The sequence below is a fragment of the Embiotoca jacksoni genome, unplaced genomic scaffold (genome assembly GCF_022577435.1).
Source record: "Embiotoca jacksoni isolate LCO1_2020_lvr unplaced genomic scaffold, fEmbJac1.0.p SCAF_7, whole genome shotgun sequence".
NCBI classification, from domain to species: Eukaryota; Metazoa; Chordata; class Actinopteri; family Embiotocidae; genus Embiotoca; species Embiotoca jacksoni.
In genome coordinates this window covers 20,400,345-20,421,210 of record NW_027185425.1, presented here as the reverse complement: position 1 = coordinate 20,421,210, position 20,866 = coordinate 20,400,345, and the positions used below count along the sequence as shown (strand labels likewise).

At 41.0% G+C, this 20,866-nt stretch overlaps 1 protein-coding gene across 6 annotated transcripts in view; it reads right to left on the bottom strand.

Moving 5' to 3' along the window:
* The window catches only part of epb41a (erythrocyte membrane protein band 4.1a), an 80,947-nt gene that overhangs the window by 7,745 nt on the left and 52,336 nt on the right, over positions 1-20,866 (bottom strand). For 3 of the 6 annotated variants that reach the window (XM_069176212.1, XM_069176200.1, XM_069176202.1), the window contains 4 exons: positions 7,897-8,025; positions 4,819-4,920; positions 3,254-3,334; positions 2,902-3,021 (listed from right to left, as the gene is read on the bottom strand). In XM_069176212.1, the coding sequence (XP_069032313.1) occupies positions 2,923-3,021; positions 3,254-3,334; positions 4,819-4,920; positions 7,897-8,025 (411 nt within the window). In that variant the 3' untranslated portion in view covers positions 2,902-2,922. Of the gene's footprint in view, positions 1-2,901; positions 3,022-3,253; positions 3,335-4,818; positions 4,921-7,896; positions 8,026-11,156; position 20,866 lie in introns of those variants that run through there. The other 3 variants (XM_069176203.1, XM_069176206.1, XM_069176201.1) reach the window with 3 other exon arrangements.

The following is a 20,866-nucleotide window of genomic DNA, read 5'->3' as shown; positions in this document are numbered from 1 at the left end:
CTCCATCTCTGCTGGCTCAGATCAGATTTCTTGTGTCAGAGGGAGCAGAGTCTACGCTACCACGAGCAGAGCTATCAGAAAGAGCCTCTGAAGAGGCCACTCAGGAAGTTTCAGCAGAGAGGTATGTAGCCATTTATAAAGTCACACCTCTGGTCTCTCTTCAACCAGGGGAAACTCTGACCTCACAGCCTGCAGCGCAGATAGTTAGAATGTTGCCATGGAAACGGTTGAGTGATATTTCTAGTGATGAGCAGGGTGGGCTGTCCAATGTTCAGTTGACCAATCAGATCTCTGGGGCGGAGCTACTTGTTCTATAATCTTTCTAATTTTGCAGTAGTAGTGGCAGCAGCTTATCTTTTCTCATAAATACAACATCTGGATCTCGTAAATCACTTTTTTTTTTTCTTATGTGAATGTAATACACTTCTTTAATACAGGCCTGGAGCCACAGTATCATTAACATTCAAACTGGTAGTATAATTTGTGCTTGAGTCATAACTATCCCATAATCATCTTCAAATGTAAATAGTATCAGCTCATCTAAATTTTAAACCTATTTCCACTTTTTATTTCATGTCATTATTCATTATGGATGACCTTGATAACTCTTGTGTCAAGAACTGAGACGATGCTGAGCGAACCGAACAGTGAGGAGAAATAATGGCATTTATTTGTGTACATGTTTTCCCTCTGAGCTCCTTCCATCTGCTCTCGTTAGCCACCTGTCCTGAGTTAAACTGCTGCAGCCTGTCAGTGTTTTCACACACACCCTACAGCAGTCGCTATTTTCCACCCAGGAGTATAAAACATGAATGTACTTATAGAACTGCAGTTATGTCCTGTAACTATTATTTATTTACTTAGTAGGGATGAGCACACCATTATCTCTATCTGTTGAACCAACTAAACTATCTGTATCCTACCTGTACTCAGTTGGGGTGGGGCTTTATCTGGAAGTGGGCGGTGCTTAGATAAAAAGTGGGTTGGAAGTAATGAGAAGTTTTTCATTTAAGCCTGAGATTAATATGGGTTGATCAGAAATTGCTAAATGTATTATTTATAAGAAAACTATTGACAGAATGAGTTTTATTTATAAAAGTGGCTATATTTATTGTTATTGCTGAGCTACACTGAGAAAAATGGTCAGGCTTGTCATATAACAAATTTAATCATAATAATAATTAAAACTGCAAGCAGTGATATGCGGGCCCTCGCGTGCTGCACGTCTCCCCGGCGTGCAGTGTGCGAGGGCCCGCATATCCCTGCATGCAGTTTAAAATTTCGTTTTCATTTCGTGTCTCCAGCAGGGGGCGCTATGACTATGAGTGAATATTACCATACAGGTGTCTTCAGAGTGGGACTGTTATCAAAGATGTAATGTTTGAGGAAGATCGGAATATGTACATATATATTCACTTTTAGTGTCATGGTAAGATGCTCAAAATGGCCGCCACACCATGGGCACACCGATCGCCGAAAACAAATTCATGATGCCAAGAGACTTTTTTGTACATCTCGGTGTGATACATGTGTCCAATGAATTTGGTGCATGTAGGTAAAACTAGGTGCCGGGGCTGCAGTTTAGGGGCGCTAGTGAGCCGTTTGGCCACGCCCACTCACAAAACACATCAGATGTATCGTCTCACCACGCCGGATGTATGTGACACGTTTTGTGAGGTTTCAAGCATTCTTTGACCTTAAACATCAACTTCCTGTGTCACGGCAACAAACATCAAAGTTTGCCACATCGCCAGTTAAAAATGGCTGCCACGCCAGGGGCACACCCATCGACGAAAACAAATTCTTTTAACAACTTTTAATCCCAAACATGTTAAGAGTGCACTGCCTAAATTTCAAGTCGGTCCAACAAATTTTTAGGAGGAGTTCGACAAAGTATAATGTGTGAATCGGCAAAAATGGTGGACTTCCTGTTGAGTTAACGTAATGGTGCAATGTAACTTTTTTTGAACGTCTAGGTGTGACACACGTGTCCACCAAATTTTGTGCATGTACGTAAATGTAGCCGCCGGGGCATCTGTGTAGGGCACATTTTTTTGCCGTGAGACACGTGTACCAACTTTCATGAGTTTTTGAAGATGATAAAGTCTCCAAAAATGCAGTTCTTTGCAGAGAAAAATAAGGAAGGAGAATAATAATTCCTTTGATAACAATAGGGCTTTTGCACCTTCGGTGCTCGGGCCCTACTGAACTTTGTTCAGCAAATAATGTGCGTGTGTGTGTGTGTGTGGGTGGGGTTGATCGTTAGCCTGGTTTTATTACTTTATTAAATAAACTGACGGTGGGAAGCTCTGTGATTTATGCAAACAGTCCACACTCAAATATGCAGTCAGCCTTTTACTATATTCTCAGTGAAAGCGGTCAGTTGAGTGAAGGTATCTTAACGAGGAAGTAGCAGAGCTACAGTCTCTGTAAGGGGGGGGGGGGGGGGGGGGGGGGGGCTTACTGTGTAGATGTGTGCACACAGCTAGTGTCTGTTAGAAGCCTTTATCAACATGGATATTGACACGTTTACTCTGACGATAATCGTACTCGTCCAAAGTACCTTATCCGTACCGGATACTGGTTCCAGCCAAGTACTTGTCTCATTCCTTTTACACCTGTTTCAGTTCAGCTCAGTATGAGAGCTGCTCATGCAGTTTTCTGTCACTGAAAGTCGCTCCAGTCTGTTTCTGTCTGCTCTGCTGTGTTTGGGCTGCGGCTCACAGAGCAGCAGAGCAGCAGGTGGACACAGGTGAAATTTATAGAGTTGAAGAGAACGACACTCGTTACGAGACTGTAAAAAAGGGCAATGAAGCAATTAAGCTGGAAGTAGTTAGGATGCTAATGCTAGCAAGCAGTGTTTGGTGAGAGTGAGTGGTGTGTGTTCAGGGTTACACTCACCTTCTGAGGGATCAGTCCGTCTCACTCTGGGGTGATCTCTGTTTCCTGGTGCACAACCACTTTGGTAACGGACATATCAGGGTGCTGCTCTTTGGCCTCTTTGATGGCCTGAGCGAGAGCCTGAAGAGTGAAGGACAACAATCCCTGCTAGTTCATTTGAACCTTATTAAAATGACATGTGGAATAGATTTATGTCTACAAATCCTTCCAGCGTGACTGATCTGCATTTCAAGCAGCTAAGACAGTTGAACCAGGAGCTCACAGCTCTGAGGAAAACATAATCACATCATTCAGTGGGAACGACGAAGCAGTGAAAACATACTTCTCTTCTTCGTTCATTTAAATTGCTCACCTTGTCATGATCAATTTCAGTGTCTCCAGTGATGACGATTCTCTTTTCAATGCGGGTCTCAGAGATCCCTCCTTTCACCGTCTACAACAGAGACACCACACAAGCTGAAATATGAGCTGTAAGAAACGTAAAAACCAGAATCCATCTTCATTATCCGCCTGAGAAACCTTCAGATGACAACAGAGTCCACATGAGCAGCAAGCGGTCTGACCTGAGATCACCTTGTAACACAGGTGTGCTCCTCCGGGATGGAAACAAGGTGCATGATGTGATGGAACATGTATGTATGCGAGACATTCAATACTGTTTATGTAAAGCGGTGTCTTTAAAACATTGGAGAGCAACTGAAAATAGATCATGAAACTGGCAGCAGGTCATGTTGAGATACATCACGTGTGTCATGCTTGTCATGTATGTTGTAACAACACCAACACTGTGACTGCTGAGTGATGACAGCACGGAGAAGACTGCTCTCATAACCAAAACAGTGATCATAACATTCATGTTGGATGATATTTGTTTTATCTATAGAGGCACATTACTGTCGCTTGATGTTGAAGCAGTGTGGGTGGCAATGTAAGACACCACAGAAGAAGAGCAGAGAGGGACTTCCTGAACGATGAATGTCAGTTTTGTTCATTAAATTAACTGAAACCACGCCCAGCTCTGTGCATGTGTGTGAACACGAGAAGAGGATCAGGTGATCTTCCACTCAGTGGAGCCACTGATGAGCACGGTACATACAATAAAGCCTTCATATTGTGGCCTGTTGTAACCTGTTACAGAAATTATATTCAGAGGTCATTCACTGAGAACAAAGATTTGTAAAATCTGACACCATGGGCATGGACAGAAATGCTCCAAGTCATGGAACTACAGTTCCCATAATGCTTTGCATAATGTAGGAGTATAATGTGTCAGCCCTGCTGTTTACCCCTGCATTTATTTACCTTTTATAATCTGGAATGGTATCAAAGTGTCTTTAGGCCACACCCACGCCAACATTTTCCATCACTGTCCAGCAGGTGCCTAAATAGTGCACAGACATACTGTTTATAAAAGTGTTCGTAGCTTCCGGGTCTGAAAAAGAGGCCGATGCAGAAGTGTCTTAAACTGCAATACCACCGAGTGCCACTAAAGGTTGGGTCCAAAAAGCCTCCGGCTCCATAGACTCCCATTCAAGTTCTCTCATCAAATACAAAGTCAATAAACTTTCTTCACAGGTTTTCTGTATATCATTCACTAAAATCACTGTGTTCTGGAGGTCCATCTGAAAATTATCCCTCATTGATTAGAAAATAAGATTAAAAAAGACCTGTTTTTGGGGGCGTGTCTGTTTGATTGAGAGGCCTGTGGTGTAGTCAGGTTACAGCTATTGGTGGACGGGACGTAGTATCGTCAGGTCAGATCAGTCTGATTGCTTCATAACGTTCACAAACCAACGATGACCTCACTGATGGATGATGGTTGGACCCGAAGAGTCAGTACCACTCGCACCAGTGAGGACGGTCCTCAATCACTCTACTGATGTGTATTATTGCCTGTGAGTTGGTTAGTAAGGTTACCTTAGTGATCTGGGTGGTGGTGGTGGTACTGATGGTCTCAGAGGTGATGGTCTGGGCACTCAACAGCACTCCTGACTCCCTCTCTGCCAGGCTGTCCACAGGCTGTGGGAGAGGACCATTTTAAGGGTTATTTAAGCTTTAAACACATTCAGTTAAATCTTTTCTTTTATTTGAACAGTCGCTTTGTAAAGTGTAATTTTAAATGACTAAAGTGTCATTTTCTACCATCAACCTCCCGTCAATAAATAACTACGAAGACCAAATTTGTTTTTGACATTTTTACAAATGTATTAAAAATCAAACACTAAAACCTCTCATTTACAAAAGTGTTCAGATCCTTTGCAGTGGCACTATAAACGGAGACCAGAGGCATCCTGCTTGGTGTATTTCCTCCACATGTATACAACTTCTTTGGAGTCAACCTGTGGCGTATGTGATGAATTAAACATTGTTCAGAACAGCACACAGGTGTATAGAAGCTCCCACCATCCACACTGGGGCGTTTCTCTGTCATGGAATGGTCCTGAATGATTTATCAAACCTATCGAGGAAGCATTGTTGACAATTACGTCTGGACAAAATCCGAGCCACCAAGTCCAAAGAAGTCTCTGTAGTGCTCTAATGAACCTGAGTGTGGAGAACCCGGGCTGTGGGACATGGAATAAGTTTTGAGCCAACAGGAGTCTGTAAAGAGTCAACCGTCTGGTAAAACTGAGTAAATGAGCAGAAGGGACCTTGGTCAGGAAGGTCACCATGAACCCAACAGGAACAGAGATTAGGAAGTCCTCTTCAGAGATGGGAACAACCTGCCTGAAGGACCACCACCTCAGCAGCTCTCCATCAAACGGGCCTTTATGGTAAAGTAGTTAGATGGGAGTTCATCAAATGGTTTTTAAAGATCATGGGGAGAAATATTCTGTGGTCTGATATGTATAAGTGTTTGAACAGAGGTGCAAGCATATGTCTGGCAAACACCAGGGCTGCTCATCCCCTGCTAGTACTATCCATACAAGGAAGCATGGTGGTGGCAGCATCATGGCAGGGTCAGAGGTGAGGTCAGTGTATCTGACTGTCCTCGAGTGGTCCAACCAAAGCAGACTTCAACCCTACAAAACATCTGTGGAGACCTGAAGCTCACAGATGCTCACAGGGCTCCAACTCCTTCTGAATCAAGGCTCTGAATGCTTTTGTTAAAGAGAGATTTCAGCTTTTGTCTTCGTAATAAATTAGTAAACGTTTAAAAAAAAACACGTTTTCACATCATTATGGGTTGTGGAGTGCAGATCAGTTTAAATAAAATCTAGAACATACTCAAGTGTGTCAAAAGTAAAGCAGTCTAAGGACTTTCTGAGGCAACTGTATGTGTTTAAGTGTCATTTGTATAATTGTAAGAGACAATATTTCAATCCTACTTGGAAGCAGAGCGCTATACTGAACCACAGATGGATTTTGATATTTAGCAAAATGTCTCTTATGTTGACATTGCTTTGCAGATCAAATCTGTATATTCATTATTGATTTAAATTCAAAGTTCAACTTTTTTTCTTTTTTTTTTTTACACATATTAGGTTCTTCTCTTTTGTTAATGTTACTGCTATACTCATGTAGTTTTTTGACCAGGTTTACTACAGGGAACCGACGTCCCTGGACACTCAGACCCTCAGGACAACCAAAGGCTGCAGGTTCATGTAAATGGTAAAATGGTAAATGGCTGCATTTATAAAGAACTTTATCCAAAGTACTTCACTACTGGCCACAGATTCAGTGAGCTACCATGCATGTTCTGGTCTGAGTATTGAGAGAAACTAGTGGTTACCAGTGTTTCCTGAGGACACTTTGAGATGTGGATGGGAGGAACTGGAGTTTAAACCATGTGATTTGTGAACAACCCGCTCTGCCTCCACAGTAACCCGTGTGGCGGCTAGTTTGTGGTGATTTGATTAATTGCACATTATTTTGTTACAGTTGTATAAACCTCTAAAGCCCATTCATTATGACACCTTCAAAATGATGGGACCTCATGCACATGCATTGATACCAAATCTTAACACCCAATTTGAGTTTTTTTTTATTTATCTTTGATCATACTACAACCCTGTTTCCAAAAAAGTTATGAAGCTGTGTAAAATGTAAATAAATACAGAATGTGGTAATTTGTGAATAATGTAAACTCATATTTAATTGTAAATAGACCAAAGACAACATATCAAATGTTGAAACAGAGAAATGTTATTGTTTTATAAAAATATATGCTTATTTTTAATTTGATGGCAGCAACACTAAAAAAAATAGTCTCTAAAAAGTTGTGACAGGATCACGTTTACCACTGTGTTGCATCACCTCTTCTTTTAACAACACTCTGTAAATGTTTGGGAACTGAGGAGACCAGTTTCTGGAGTTTTGAAAGTGAAATGTTCCATTATTGCCTGATATAGGATTTCAGCTGCTCAACAGTTCAGGGTCTCCTTTGTTGTATTGTTCATGTCCTGATGCTCCAGATGTTTTCAATGATTGACAGGTCTGGACTGCAGGAGGTCAGTTTATCAGCGGACTCTTCTGCTACGGAGACATGCTGTTGGAATACGTGCAGAATGTGGTTGGATGTTGTTCTGCTGAAATAAACAAGACCTTCCCTGAAAGAGACGTTGTCTGGATGGCAGCATATGTTGTTCCAAAACCTGAATATATCATTCAGATGTTCAAGCTACCCATGCCATGTTCACTAATGCATCGCTGTACCATCATATCTAACAACGGTCTTTGGTCTTTTTTACCATTAAATATGGGTTTATGCGAGTTATAAATTGTCACATTCTTTTTTTATTTACATTTTACAAACTTTTATTGTATCAGTTTTACTTTTACAGATGCATAAAAACATGTTGTGTCCCCGCCCAGTGAATGGAACAAAATTAACCCTGTTCAGCGGGTGTAGATAATGGATGGATGGATGGTGTACTAGCACAGCCTTAAAATTACTCTGCATTGCATACAATGTAATGTAAGAAAAAAAGAGACTCTACGTTTAAGTGCGTTTAATCTAGTCCTTCAGTGTGAAATTCCCCGAGTTCCCCTCACCTGTGCTGATTCGTATGTGATGGTCTTGGTTTCAGTGTGAACTAAAGGGATGTCCTTGTAGGTCACAATTCCTCTTAGGGAGTTGGTGATGTCTGAAATGGTGATTGTCTGGGTCTTTAGCACAGGAGACTGTAGGGATCAGATAAACAGCAACACACTCTCTGAGGGTTTCATCGACACAAAACAACGGTCACACATCAACCATCTCAAACATATTCACAACCTGCCGCCGTCCCAGAGTGAGCTGGCTTCAGGTCCAGCACTTAACGTTGTTGTTTCTAACGGAGTTTGTTAGTTCTAAAATAAAGTGTGGTCATGGGAAGCAAAGACTACACATGAAGTTACAGCTGTGACTTTAGTTCTTACATGGAGTACACAGAGGTCCCGGTTCAGCTGTGTTTATAATGAACGACCAGTTTGAGTCTTCATCATTATGTAACTGCATGTTTATATGAAGCCATCAGCATGGTGGCGTGTCTGCTGTAATGTCATTGACATGAGCTAAATAAGGAGCATCTCCATTGTTTACTGCAGCTCTTCAGTGTTCAGGTGAGACGGGTGATCGCAGGGTGAAAATGGTCCACGTTAATCTTTCTGTTTCATTGTCACTCTTGAATGTTAAAACTTCACTGTGTAGAATGATGTGTGTAGTTTGACTCGAAATATTAAGAAGCACGTTGTGATCAGGTAATTTGTGATGTGCAGCGTCATGCAAATAAACAGGGAATGGACTTTTAGGTGACGTCTCCAGAAGTTAAACTTTTGTCATGAACAACATCTTTCATAGATTAAGAGATCGATAAGAAGATATTTTAAATAGGAGCTTCAATTCGGCGATTTATCTTTTAAAACCAAAAGACACAGAATATCTTTATGACATAAAACATATCTGGAGGGGTCTTTCAAGATTTCAGTTGAATCCCAGCAAAACATATTTTCATTCCCGATGGAGATTTGATGGTGTTGAGATGAATGTGCGACAACATAAAAATACAGCCTTGAAGCTTTACTACTCAGGCCAAGAAACAAGGACGCTGGTCTTTAATCACACTATACAGATTTTGCAGAAGGAAAAATAAACATTGAATGATGAGCCACAACCAATCAGTTTAGTGTGAACATGCACAATGAGACCAGTGTTCTAGATGGCCACCAGCAGAATGAAAGCATCCAACTATTGTGAAACAATGCATGTCAGTTAACAGGAATGATTTCAAAATTAAATGAAATTCACTTAGCCAATATGGATTATTATGGATACTGTTGCATAAATGAAATGGTAATTGGATTAACTGATTTAAAATTGAAAGTACAGGTACTAGGTTCTAGCGATTGCCACGACCAACATATTGCAGTAAAGTAGATCTATAACGGAAGACACAGGTGGTTTAATAAACTACAACATGATTTTAGAGTATTGACGAGTTATTGAAAACAACTGGTCACTTATCTTAGTATGACCTGGAAGCCTGGCGGCAACTTTTGTATCTGCTGCAGTCTTTGGATGTTTAGTTTGCTGATGCCAGAATAGAGTGCGGGGCATTAACAGGTCCAGATTAAATAAAAGCATGGATGACCTGAAGTCTGCAGATGAAAGGAATGACCTCATCTTTGATAAATGTCGCAGTTGGACAAAACAAGACTGAACCATTTTGGTCGACCAGGCATCAAAGGAAAGCTCTGGGTCTAAAATACCACTTTGGTTGAGGGCCACTCTACAAACATGGTTTGATAAGACACCCAGACTAGAGGTGAGATTGACCCTGTACACACCTGGCATCAAGACCCAATCGGATCCGTCCTGTTGATCGGATCACAGGTGGTCAGATAAAGTTCAGGTGTGAACTCAGCCAGGACACATTGAGATCCGATCTGTTCAGACCACATTCAGAGGTGGTCTGAGTCGCATGTGTCCACATTCTCTTTGCAGTGTGAATGCAATCTGTCCTCAATCTGCCACACTGGAGGACCGCCGACTCAGCTGATGTCCTCTGAATATCAATAAAATAAGCAGCGCTCCACGTTCCTGTGTTGGTATCTGACCCGGTGCTTCCACATGTTACCGTCACGTGACAGCAGGTTGTTCGTTTCAAGTTTTTTTTTTCCTCCATTCAGTATTTCACCTGAAGATCTGTACCTGCTCTTCTTTTATTTAATCTCCTGTGATTCTGCTGAGTGCAGCTGAACTGTGCTGACAGCAGGAGAGATGTACTAAAAACTTGCAGTTATAAAGCAGCTGATCAGTGAATTGAAACACAGGCTGCGATGTGAGGCTTGTTTCACCACAGCCCCCTCTGGGTTTGTCTTCTCTTGCCACCCTCCACCCCTTCAGGCAGGTTCTTGATCCACAGCAACAGAACTCAACAGGCTGTAACCATTCATTAGTCTGACCCGAACCAATCGGGTCCTGACGGTTCAGGTTATGAATTACAAACTGGGATTTTCAGACATTTACAAACGTGAAATGCTCATAGTAACATTTTGTTAAATACTGGTTGCTTAAACTCTTCTTCTTAAGTATCTGTTTGCTTTCTTGTGCTTATTTGTATATATTCTTTATGTTGCCTACGTGCTTATTTGTATATAGAGTGAAGAAGTGAAATCAATCACATGTGGTCACTTGAGACACATATATTAATGCCAGGTGTGAACGCACGGCTTAAAGCTGACCACTTGTGATCCGATCTCACCAGAACGGATCAGGACAGATTGATGAAGCCAGGTGGAAACAGCCTCATCGTTGAAGCTGTTGGTACCAGGAGAGGAAGTCATGTGATGTACTGAACAGAAACAGAAATAATCAAGTAAGGATGAAAAATGTGATTTTCATGATTTTTCTTGCAGAAGTCCAGATGTCATGATGGCAGGGGCCAAATATGGAACTTTGTGTGATTCCATATTTGAAGGTTTTCAGTGTGCCTCTTTAATGAAAGAAATAGCAAAGTAATAATAAAAACACATGAATGTGTGTTTCAATTTCTGACACACATGTACATGAAAGTAAAATGAACTATGACCATAAAGACAACAAAGCTCATGTTCAGGCTGTTGTGGCAGCACAGACACATGGTACAGAGTTAACGGAGTCCCACAGCGGTAAACTGCATGTTAGGAGGGATGAACGCTCCACAGCCAGGACTAAAAACACTACTACTGATTTAAGAGACTTCATTAGGACCTAAGCTAAAGCACTTGACAGCTGTAATCATCCGTACATCCACACCTTACACTCAGAAAGGACACATCAAATAAAACTGAAGGAGAATTTAAACATTTTATTTTATCAACTTGACACCCATTCAGTAGTCGCATTTGGAAACCACATTTCAGAACTGTAGAACACTTAATTTATAACTGTCTGACTATAAATACAGCGAGTTCTCCTCCACAAATGTTCAGCTGTCTTAGTCTAATAACTCTAAACGTTCATGTACCATAGACATAGACTAACGATTTACTATTATTGATGAACATGTAAAGAATATTGCATCATTTTCATCCAGTACTTTTCCTTCGAAACCATTCCAACATGTCTGGTATCTCTCAGGCATGCAGTTATCAGCAGTGTAGCAGAACACTGGCTCATTTAGACTGACTCATAGTGCCACCTGCTGCTGTGGAGGGGGAATTACTTTGGAAACTTGTGAGGAAGTGTTCCTCAGGGCAGAAAGATTGGATGATCCCAGAATAAATAAGATCATGAGGTGAGGAAATTCTCCTGTTAGACCTTTGTAATGAATTCAGGTCTAATTGTGTTCTTTTAAATCCACACCTGTGTGCTGAGGAGCATTTATTCCAGATTTTTCTTTGTGATGAGACAGAGCCAGAGGGGCTTAAAGCTTTATGTCTGAACCAGTGAGCAACAACATCAGAGACTGTTTACAGCACGGTGACATTGCTAAGAACTGGTGGCAAGACAACATCTGTAGTTATAACGAGGGCTGAGTTTGCTGCCACAACAGGACCATTCTTTTCTTTCCCATTAAAATTACGAGTGAATTGCTTGTTAACTTATCTTTGATGAATTTTACAAGCCTGGCATCCTCAGACCCAAATATACACAGTGGATCTGTGGTCTGTCATTCCATCCTACTGGGCGTAGACCTCGGCTTAATTTGAACCAATCAGCAGCCGACACTGCCACCACTTTTCAACTATTGTGTCCACCAAAGCGTTTTTTCCTGAGTGCAACATATTTTTTTAAAAATTGTTTTAATGAACACCAGCAGCTTGACGAGGTGCTGAGTGTTTATTCTGCGCTGAATGTTGGGCAATTTTTTTTTTCGGTCAGTGAGTTAAAAAATGTTAACGCAGCTCTCGTCACTGTCACCAGCCGTCCAATCACAGTGAAGGAGGAGAAGGACAAACGCGGTTAACCACCGACACTGGTCACTGATTGGTCTGCCCTTCAGAGTGGCTGATACGAACAGCGTGTCCAGACTGCAATCACAGTGAAAAAAAACTGAAGCCGGGCCCACAATTTATAACTGATTAAAGAGAGAGAGAGAGATGTCAATCATTCAGGTCAAGCAGTGAAGCCTGTAGCATCTGGAGTTTTGTGCACATCATGGGAGCTAATGCTACGAGGAGTGGAACCTCTGATGCAAGGAAAATCCAATCTGTTGAAGTTCTTCAAACAAGCAGGACAGACAGAACACGTCACTTAGTTTGCTTTCTTAGCCTGCTTCCTTTCTGTGGTCATAAATAAAACCTTTGGCACGGATTACATTTCCCCCCATTGTGGCCACAGACAGAGAGGAAACCGCAGACAGTGGACTACTCTGTATACGAGTCCTGCTGGACCTCAAGGCTGCATTAGACAAGATTGATCACAGCCTTTTATTACAGAGTGGAACATGTCATTGAGATAAAAGGAACTTCACGAGGGTGGTTTAAATCATGTCTATTCGATAGACTTCAGTTTGTTCATGATGACTCTTCCATGTGCACAAAAGTTAGTTATGGAGTTCCACGGGGTTCTGTACTCGGTCCAATGCTTTTCATATTATACATGTTTCTATTAAGCGATATCATCAGGAAACACTGCATCAACTTCCATTGTTATGCAGATGGAACTCAGCTATATCTTTCTATAAAACCAGAAGAAACAAATTTGTTAGTAAAACTTGAAGAATGTCTGAAAGACAAAGGCCTGGATGACCAACAATCTGCTTCTAAATTCAGACAAAACAGAAGTTATTGTACTTGGTCCTAAACACCTCAGAAACTCTTTCTGTAATCACTTAGTTCCTCTAGATGACGTTGTCTTGGTCTCCAGTAAAACTGTGAGGAACCTTGGAGTCATATTTGATGAGGATTTGTCCTTTAGGCACCATATAAAGCAAATCTCCAGAACTGCCTTCTTTCATCTACGTAATATTAATAAAATCAGGAAAGTCCTGCCTCAGGCAGAAACTTGTTACTTCTACGCTGGATTATTATAATTCCTTGTTGTTAGAACGTCCAAATTACTCATTAAAAACCTGCAGCTGATCCAAAATGCTGCAGTAAGATTACTGACGGGATTTAGAGATCATATTTCTCTAGTTTTAGCTTCTCTTCATTGTTTTCCTGTTAAATCAAAAATAGAATTTAAAATTCTCCTGCTGATTTACAAAGTTCTTCATGACCAGGCTCCACCTTATCTCAGAGATCTTAGCGAACCACATCATCCTGACAGATCTCATAGAACCACATCATCCTGACAGATCTCATAGAACCACATCATCCTGACAGATCTCATAGAACCACGTCATCCTGACAGATCTTATAGAACCACGTCAACCTGACAGATCTTATAGAACCACGTCAACCTGACAGATCTTATAGAACCACGTCATCCTGAAAGATTTTCTAGAACCACGTCATCCTGAAAGATTTTCTAGAACCACATCATCCTGACAGATCTTCTAGAACCACATCATCCTGACAGATCTTCTAGAACCACATCATCCTGACAGATCTTCTAGAACCACATCATCCTGACAGATCTTCTCTCTCTGAGTGCTGCCTGCTTGTGGTTTGAGAGTTTCCAAACGTCTCTGTGACCCTGATTCATCCCTTAGTTATGCTGTTAGGTCTCAACTGCAGGGAGACCTCCCATGATGCACTGAGCTCCGTTCCTCTCTTTTTCACTCGATGAATTTATACTGTATGTCACCATTGAATCTTAATGTCTCTCTCTCCTGTAGTGTTGCTTGTTGTCTCTTTCGAGTTGTCTTTGCTCCTGCACATCAGTGGTGGTTTTATTATCTCCTTCATCTCTATGCTGCTGTTTTCTCTCTCTGCTCTCCCCTCACTCCAACCCCTCCAGGCAGGTGGTCGACCAGGTTTCTTTCCTGTTAAAAGTGTGCTTTTGGCCGGTAGTTATCGCTCATTGTTTTAACATTGCAAGGTTCTGTTGTAAGAGCTTTACTATTTGAAATATATTATTACTATAACTATATTGATCAAACTGAATTGAAAATTAAGTGAAGGTACAGTCAATGAGAGAGAGAGGGGACCACAATTGTACTATATTCAAACATACACATTAGATTTTATTATTTTTATAGCAACTACTTGACACCTTACATAGGTTTAAATGAATAATGACAAAGTTACAGTTGATCTAGAAAGTTACGATAATCAGAAAACAACAAGCAAAATGTTCTTATTGTGTAGTTATCACAGTGGCATGTACAAGCTTACATAACTATCCCAGAATCAATGACCCGTGTGGATGTGTGCACACCCATCAAAAGGACATGTATATTATTCAGCATGCACACTCAGCTACGCATAAATGTAGGTCAATAGCAGAGTTGTAGTAAAGTAGTAAACAGACTTGTATTACAGTTCAACCAACATTATCGTGGAGACTTCTCTGGAGGTCATTTAAAATGAGACAGTCAACATTTCTGTTCATCATTTTCATCATATTTCATCATAAATATCATCCATATTCTGGATAGGGCATTCAGAAAGCTGCAGAATTCATGATATATGGTAATGAATTCCTCTAAGATGGTTTAGGGGCTGTAAACATTTTAGACCTGATAAATCATGTATCGGTACGGTCATAAGTTTTTTGAATGGAGAGTGTTGCTGTTCGGTCAGTGAGTAGGAGGGACGACATGCATGTTGTTTGAAGAAATGGGAGATGATGTTGATGCTGTAAACTTATTTCAGTCACTGACAGTCGTCAGTGCTAACAAGCACTAAAGGTAGTCTTATTATTACCTTCCAAACTAGAGCAGAAAACCGCCAGACTCTGTGTGCAGCAGTAAAAGTATCTTCAGTCTACTGTCTACTGATTGTGGTACCGGCCCATTTAACTCCACATCGTTCCTTCGCTATTCTTCAGGCAGTACAATTCAACAGTGAGTGTGGAGGAGAACTGCATATCTACAGCAGCCGAGTCCAGTCCAATAGTTTGTAGAGCTAACGTCTCCGCAGTGAGTACGTCCAGCTGTATCAGTCAGTCTCCACCAGCTAATCTTCATCACGTGAGCCACAGATGGTTGAGAGGGTTGTCCACCAATCACCTGCCTTCTCAATACCACCTGACAAAGTGTCCTTGGGGAAGACACTGGACCCAAAGTTGCCCCCGATGGCAGACAAACATCCAGCGTGTAAGTTCTGGGTGTGTGAATGTGTGTGTGTGTGTGTGCGTGTGTGAATGTGTGTGTGTGTGTGTGCGTGCGTGCGTGTGTGTGTATGTATGTGAATTAATGAATGGGAGACAAAAGTTGTCTAGCGCTTTCAGACCTCTAAGCTGAAAAGACATTTACCATTTAGTTTTAACACTGTTTATGTCTGTAAGAATTTCATTGTGATCACTAGAAGCTTGGTAATATTTACTGAAAAGCCTCCGTAGGTAAGAGCCTTTAATGCCTTCAGCAGTATCTTACTTGAGTTTGCAAGAATATGGTTAATTGCCACAGATGTAGTGCACACCTCATACTCTGTATGAATCAAACTAGCAAAGGAATGACCACAAAACAATGCATTTGTTCTTTTTGCCAGCGCTGGCATTAAATCCAGAAGCAGCAGGCCGGTCCTGTTACGCTGTGCAGCTTGCAGCTTTCAGGTTGTGTAGTTCCACTTCAAATAAACAGCAGGCTTCAACAGAACCGCCACCATCAACTAAGTCCTCTTTAACATACACCAGACTTCTTTTGGGTAATGTTCAGAGCTGGAGAGAGCTGGAGAGAGTGATCCTGCAACCCTAACCCTTCCAAGCTGTTCTTCTACCGCTTTATCCACTAATGTATTCACTAATGTATTCACTGATGTATTCACTGCTGTATTTACTGCTGTATTTACCTGTATTTACTGCTGTATTTACTTTCATTTACTGCTGTATTTACCTTTATTTACTGCTGTATTTACTGCTTTATTTACTGCTGTATTTACTTTCATTTACTGCTGTATTTACTGATGTATTTACCTTTATTTACTGCTGTATTTACTGCTTTATTTACTGCTGTATTTACTGCTTTATTTACTGCTGTATTTACTGATTTATTTACTGCTGTATTTACTGCTGTATTTACTGATTTATTTACTGCTGTATTTACTGCTGTATTTACCTTTATTTACTGCTGTATTTACCTTTATTTACTGCTGTATTTACTGCTGTATTTACTTACTGCCTCTTGTCAACATTCATGTCAAATATTCTTCTGTTTTTTTTTTTTTTTTTTTTTTTTTTTTTTTTTAAATAATCTACCTCTAGGTGTAGATATCATTGATTAACAGTAGTAATTTGAATGTTGGTGGATTTCTACACTGGTCACTCGGCCTGTTTAGACACAGCATGAAGTGATTTTTAGATGCAGTGAAAATTTGCTCTGAGTGGGCAGCCATTTTAAACACCTGTACCATCTGTACATAGTCTATTTGGTCAAAATCCAGTGAGTAATACAAGGCAAATATCGGCTTTATGTTTGGTCTAACTTGTGGAATATTACACTCTGAGAGAGGTTGTTGAAGTTTCTTTTTGGACCTGCTGTCTCTGTTCTGGTGAAGATCAGCAGTACGGCTACATGGCTTTCCTTTGCTTCAGTGGAGGAATGTGCTATCGTGATTATTCCACTGAAACCAACTGAATGTAAATGTTGAAGTTGTACCCAGGCCTTCAGGGTGGGAGTTGTTCAACACAGCATGATTCATCGTGAGTGGCAGGTCTTTGGGCAGGATTTCTACAAGATTAGCTTCTGACAAAAATGCCCAAGAAGTTGCATATTGTCACTTGACAAAGAACAACTTGAGCAGTCATGCAACCAAAAGCTTTTTTGATAGCTGAGGGCGACATCATGTAAACAAGTACGCCGTGCTTTGATAAGTGCAGCGACTCCATTTAAAGCTCTCTGAAGGTTCATGACAACAGCAGGACTGCACGAGGCTGGACATCATCATCCAATGAAGTCTCTGTATCTCTGGTCAGAATCAAGACACCCTTTCAGAACCCACTGAATTATTTATAGTACTGGTTCTGTTGACACTATGCTGTACTTCCCCAGCTACGACCTCCAAACATTAAGCTCAGTCATTACAGACAGTCAGCGAACCAAACGTTGTTTATGTTCCTAGCCTTCTGGAAAACTACACAAATAATGACTCTACTTGGATCTGTAGAGTTTTATATCTTTCTAGCATCACATCATGGTTGTATCTACATGGAGGACTCAGTCATAGATCAGGGCTCCAGTTGTTACAGACATCAGAATCAAGATTTGTTTCACAACATGTAACTTGAAACAGTAAAAAATTGCTGTGATGCATTCCTGAGTAAAACCTTTTCTCTTCCTTCCACTTGGCCTGATTGTCAGATACTTGGTCCAATATCAACACAAGGTTTAAGCATGCCAGTCTCAACAACACTCTGCTGAGCTGCACACATTCCTCACATGTCTGAGAGCTTTGGTCATGTGACTGGCGATAGAGTGAATATTGTCCAGGGTTGTATAACACAGATGTGGAAGAGAAATCGATTTTAAAATTTAACATGCAACTTCCAACAGAGCTGTCGTCCACTGGACATCTTCTAAACAGCAGAACATGTGAACTCCTAAGTAGAACATACATACAGTGCAAGCAGAAAGCTTTCTTCCTGCAGAATGCAAACATCAATATTTTGATATCACATTACATTTCTGAGACTGAATAGAAACTTTTTTCTGAAAAACAAAATGCTAAATTCTTTAAGTGAGACAATGTAAAGTTTGAAACAGGAAATGTCACTTCATTCTCCTCCTAAACAATAAAAAACACGGTTTCTTGTATACCTTCTGGGGTTTTGATGCCACAGTCTTACGTGATCTGGGATGATCAGTAGTTTAAGGTAAAACAGATTCATACTGCTGCATTTAACATTACTGAATGGTTTTACTGTCTTTATGACATTGTTTACTATTTTAGCATCCTGTATATATTACAGTTATACTAACTGCTCGGTAAATTATCTTTTTATTAATACTTTCCCTGTGAATGGCCATTGACCAATTGGAGCTGGCAAGAACCAGAGAAACAATAATAATATGATAATACACTATAAGTCAAACCTATATGTGTCCAATTATGATTTCCTATAGTCACAAAGTTGGGACGCTGTGTAAAATGTAAACAAAATCAGAATGTGAGGATTTGCAAATCACATAAACCCATATTTGATGAAACACAGAACAAAAACAACATATCAAATGTTAAAAGGACGACTTTTTTTCTGGAAAATACATGTTCATTTTGAATTCGATGGCAGCAACACATCTTAAAACAGTTGTGACAGGATCATGTTTACCACTGTTGTTGCATCACTTCTTTTATCAACACTGTAAATGTATAGGAACCTCAGTCCATCTTCAATGATCTCGGTCCAGAGAAGGCGGCGGTGTTTCTGGATCATGTTCCTATCTGGTTTCCTCTTTGGAGAGTTTTAACCTGCATTTGTGGACGCAGCGATGAACTGTGTTCACAGACGATGGTTTTCACAAGTGTTCCTGAGCCCATGCAGTGATTTCCACTCCAGAATAGTGTGTTTTTAATGCAGTGCTGCCTGAAGGCTTGAAGATCACCACCATCCAATATTGGTTTCCAGCCTTGTCCCTTGTGTTCAGAGATTTCTCCAGATTCTCTGAATCTTTTAATGATATTATGAACCATAGAACCACATAGAACCATAGATATTATGAACCATAGAACCACTAATTCTTTTGACCCTTTTTGTTGACCCTGTCACAACTTTTTAAGACGTGTTTCTGCCATCAAATTCATTTTCAAATTTAAAATAAACATTTAAATAGAACAATCAACTTTCTCAGTTTCAACATTTGGTATGTTTTCTTTAGTCTATTTTCAATTATATATTGTTTTGTGATTTGGAAATTATTGCACTCAGATTTTATTTACATTTTACACAGCATCCCAACTTTTTGGGAAACAGGGTTATATGTATCTAACCAATGTTACGTTAGAGCAAAATAGTAGTAATCATATGAATTTACTGTAATGTGCTGCATTGGTAGGGAAACCAACTCCCATTACACAACAGTAATGCTGCTCATTAGTTTCTATGGCTTCTACATAGTTCGTTAACTGTTGCCGGGAACACACTGGCTGCGTGGCGTCATTTCACTTCGGAGTCCTTATTAACGGATGCGAGCAGACACACTGCCCGCTGACACGCGTGTTGCTTCATTAATAAAATCGACCCGACACCTATTTTTCACGCATGCGGCGCTCGATTCCCAGCTGAAATATACAGGGAAACCATCTGTGATCACATTTGTACTGTATGATCATAGTAAAAACAGTGAAGCCTCCTATTATATCATGTAGACTTTTCACCAGGTGAGGGGCGGGTGGTCTTTTTGGCTCTCTCTCTTTGTGTCGGTGTGTGTGTGTGTGTGTGTGTGTGTGTGTGTGTGTGTGTGTGTGTGTGTGTGTGTGTGTGTGTGTGTGTGTGTCCGTGTGTATCTGTGTGTCCCGCACTGTTCGAAGGGTAAACACAACCCACGTGACTGTTTTTTGGTTACAACTCGTCACTTTGTCGGACCTCAAAAATACTAATACTAATGGTCATTAGAGAAGAGAGAAGAGAAATGATTGTTTCAGTGGTTGGACTGACAGGCTGAGACGTACTCTAACGTACACGCCATGCAGGCAGTGTGTCCCAGGCCTTCGCCTCAGGTCTTTATTATGGCACAGTATCATGTATGGAGGTATGTAGAGATGCTTGGTCAGCATGGGGGAAAGTTAAAGCCAATAAAAGCAGTTGTCTTATCATCTGTCAAAATTCCTCTACTGCTCTCTCATTGTCTCAGAATATATTTTCCCAACAAAGATTTTCCACCATTACCATTTTAAAAGGGTTTGACAGGCACAGCAAAAGTGCCCAAGTGGGAGAAGGGCTGAGCAAAGGTCTGCTGCCACCACAGGCCACCGTGGCTGCTGTTCAGCAAAAGTTCAACAGGCTCACTTTGAAGAGAACATTTCTTTTTGAGTCCTGCCACTTCAGGTCAAACGAAGGTACAAAGAACAGAATGATGACTTCAAGGTAGAAGGACAGAACAGCACATTAATTCAGCAGTCTGTAGATGACCAGAGGCAGATTTACATGTTCAGGGATCTCCTTCAAATAAAGGCCAGCCACAGCATGGTGAGGGCCATCACCAGCAGCCCTGACAGGAAGAAGGACATCTGGGAGTGCCTGAGCCTGGCTGGGTTCACCAAACCTCTCGCCTCATCTGGCACACTGATCGCCACCTTTAGAGTGTGACCACGAGCTTGTCCTTCCTCTTCATCCTCCTCATCGTTGTCATCATCATCATCATCATCATCATCATCATCATCATCAATCCATTCAACCTCACTGTCTTTCTCATCTTCTTCCAGCAGGCAGTCCTGTCTGCACAGCGGAGGTCCCCCGGGCGCTGGGGACAAACTACAAGCTCTTACCTTGCGTCCAAACAGAGACTGCCTCCCTCGC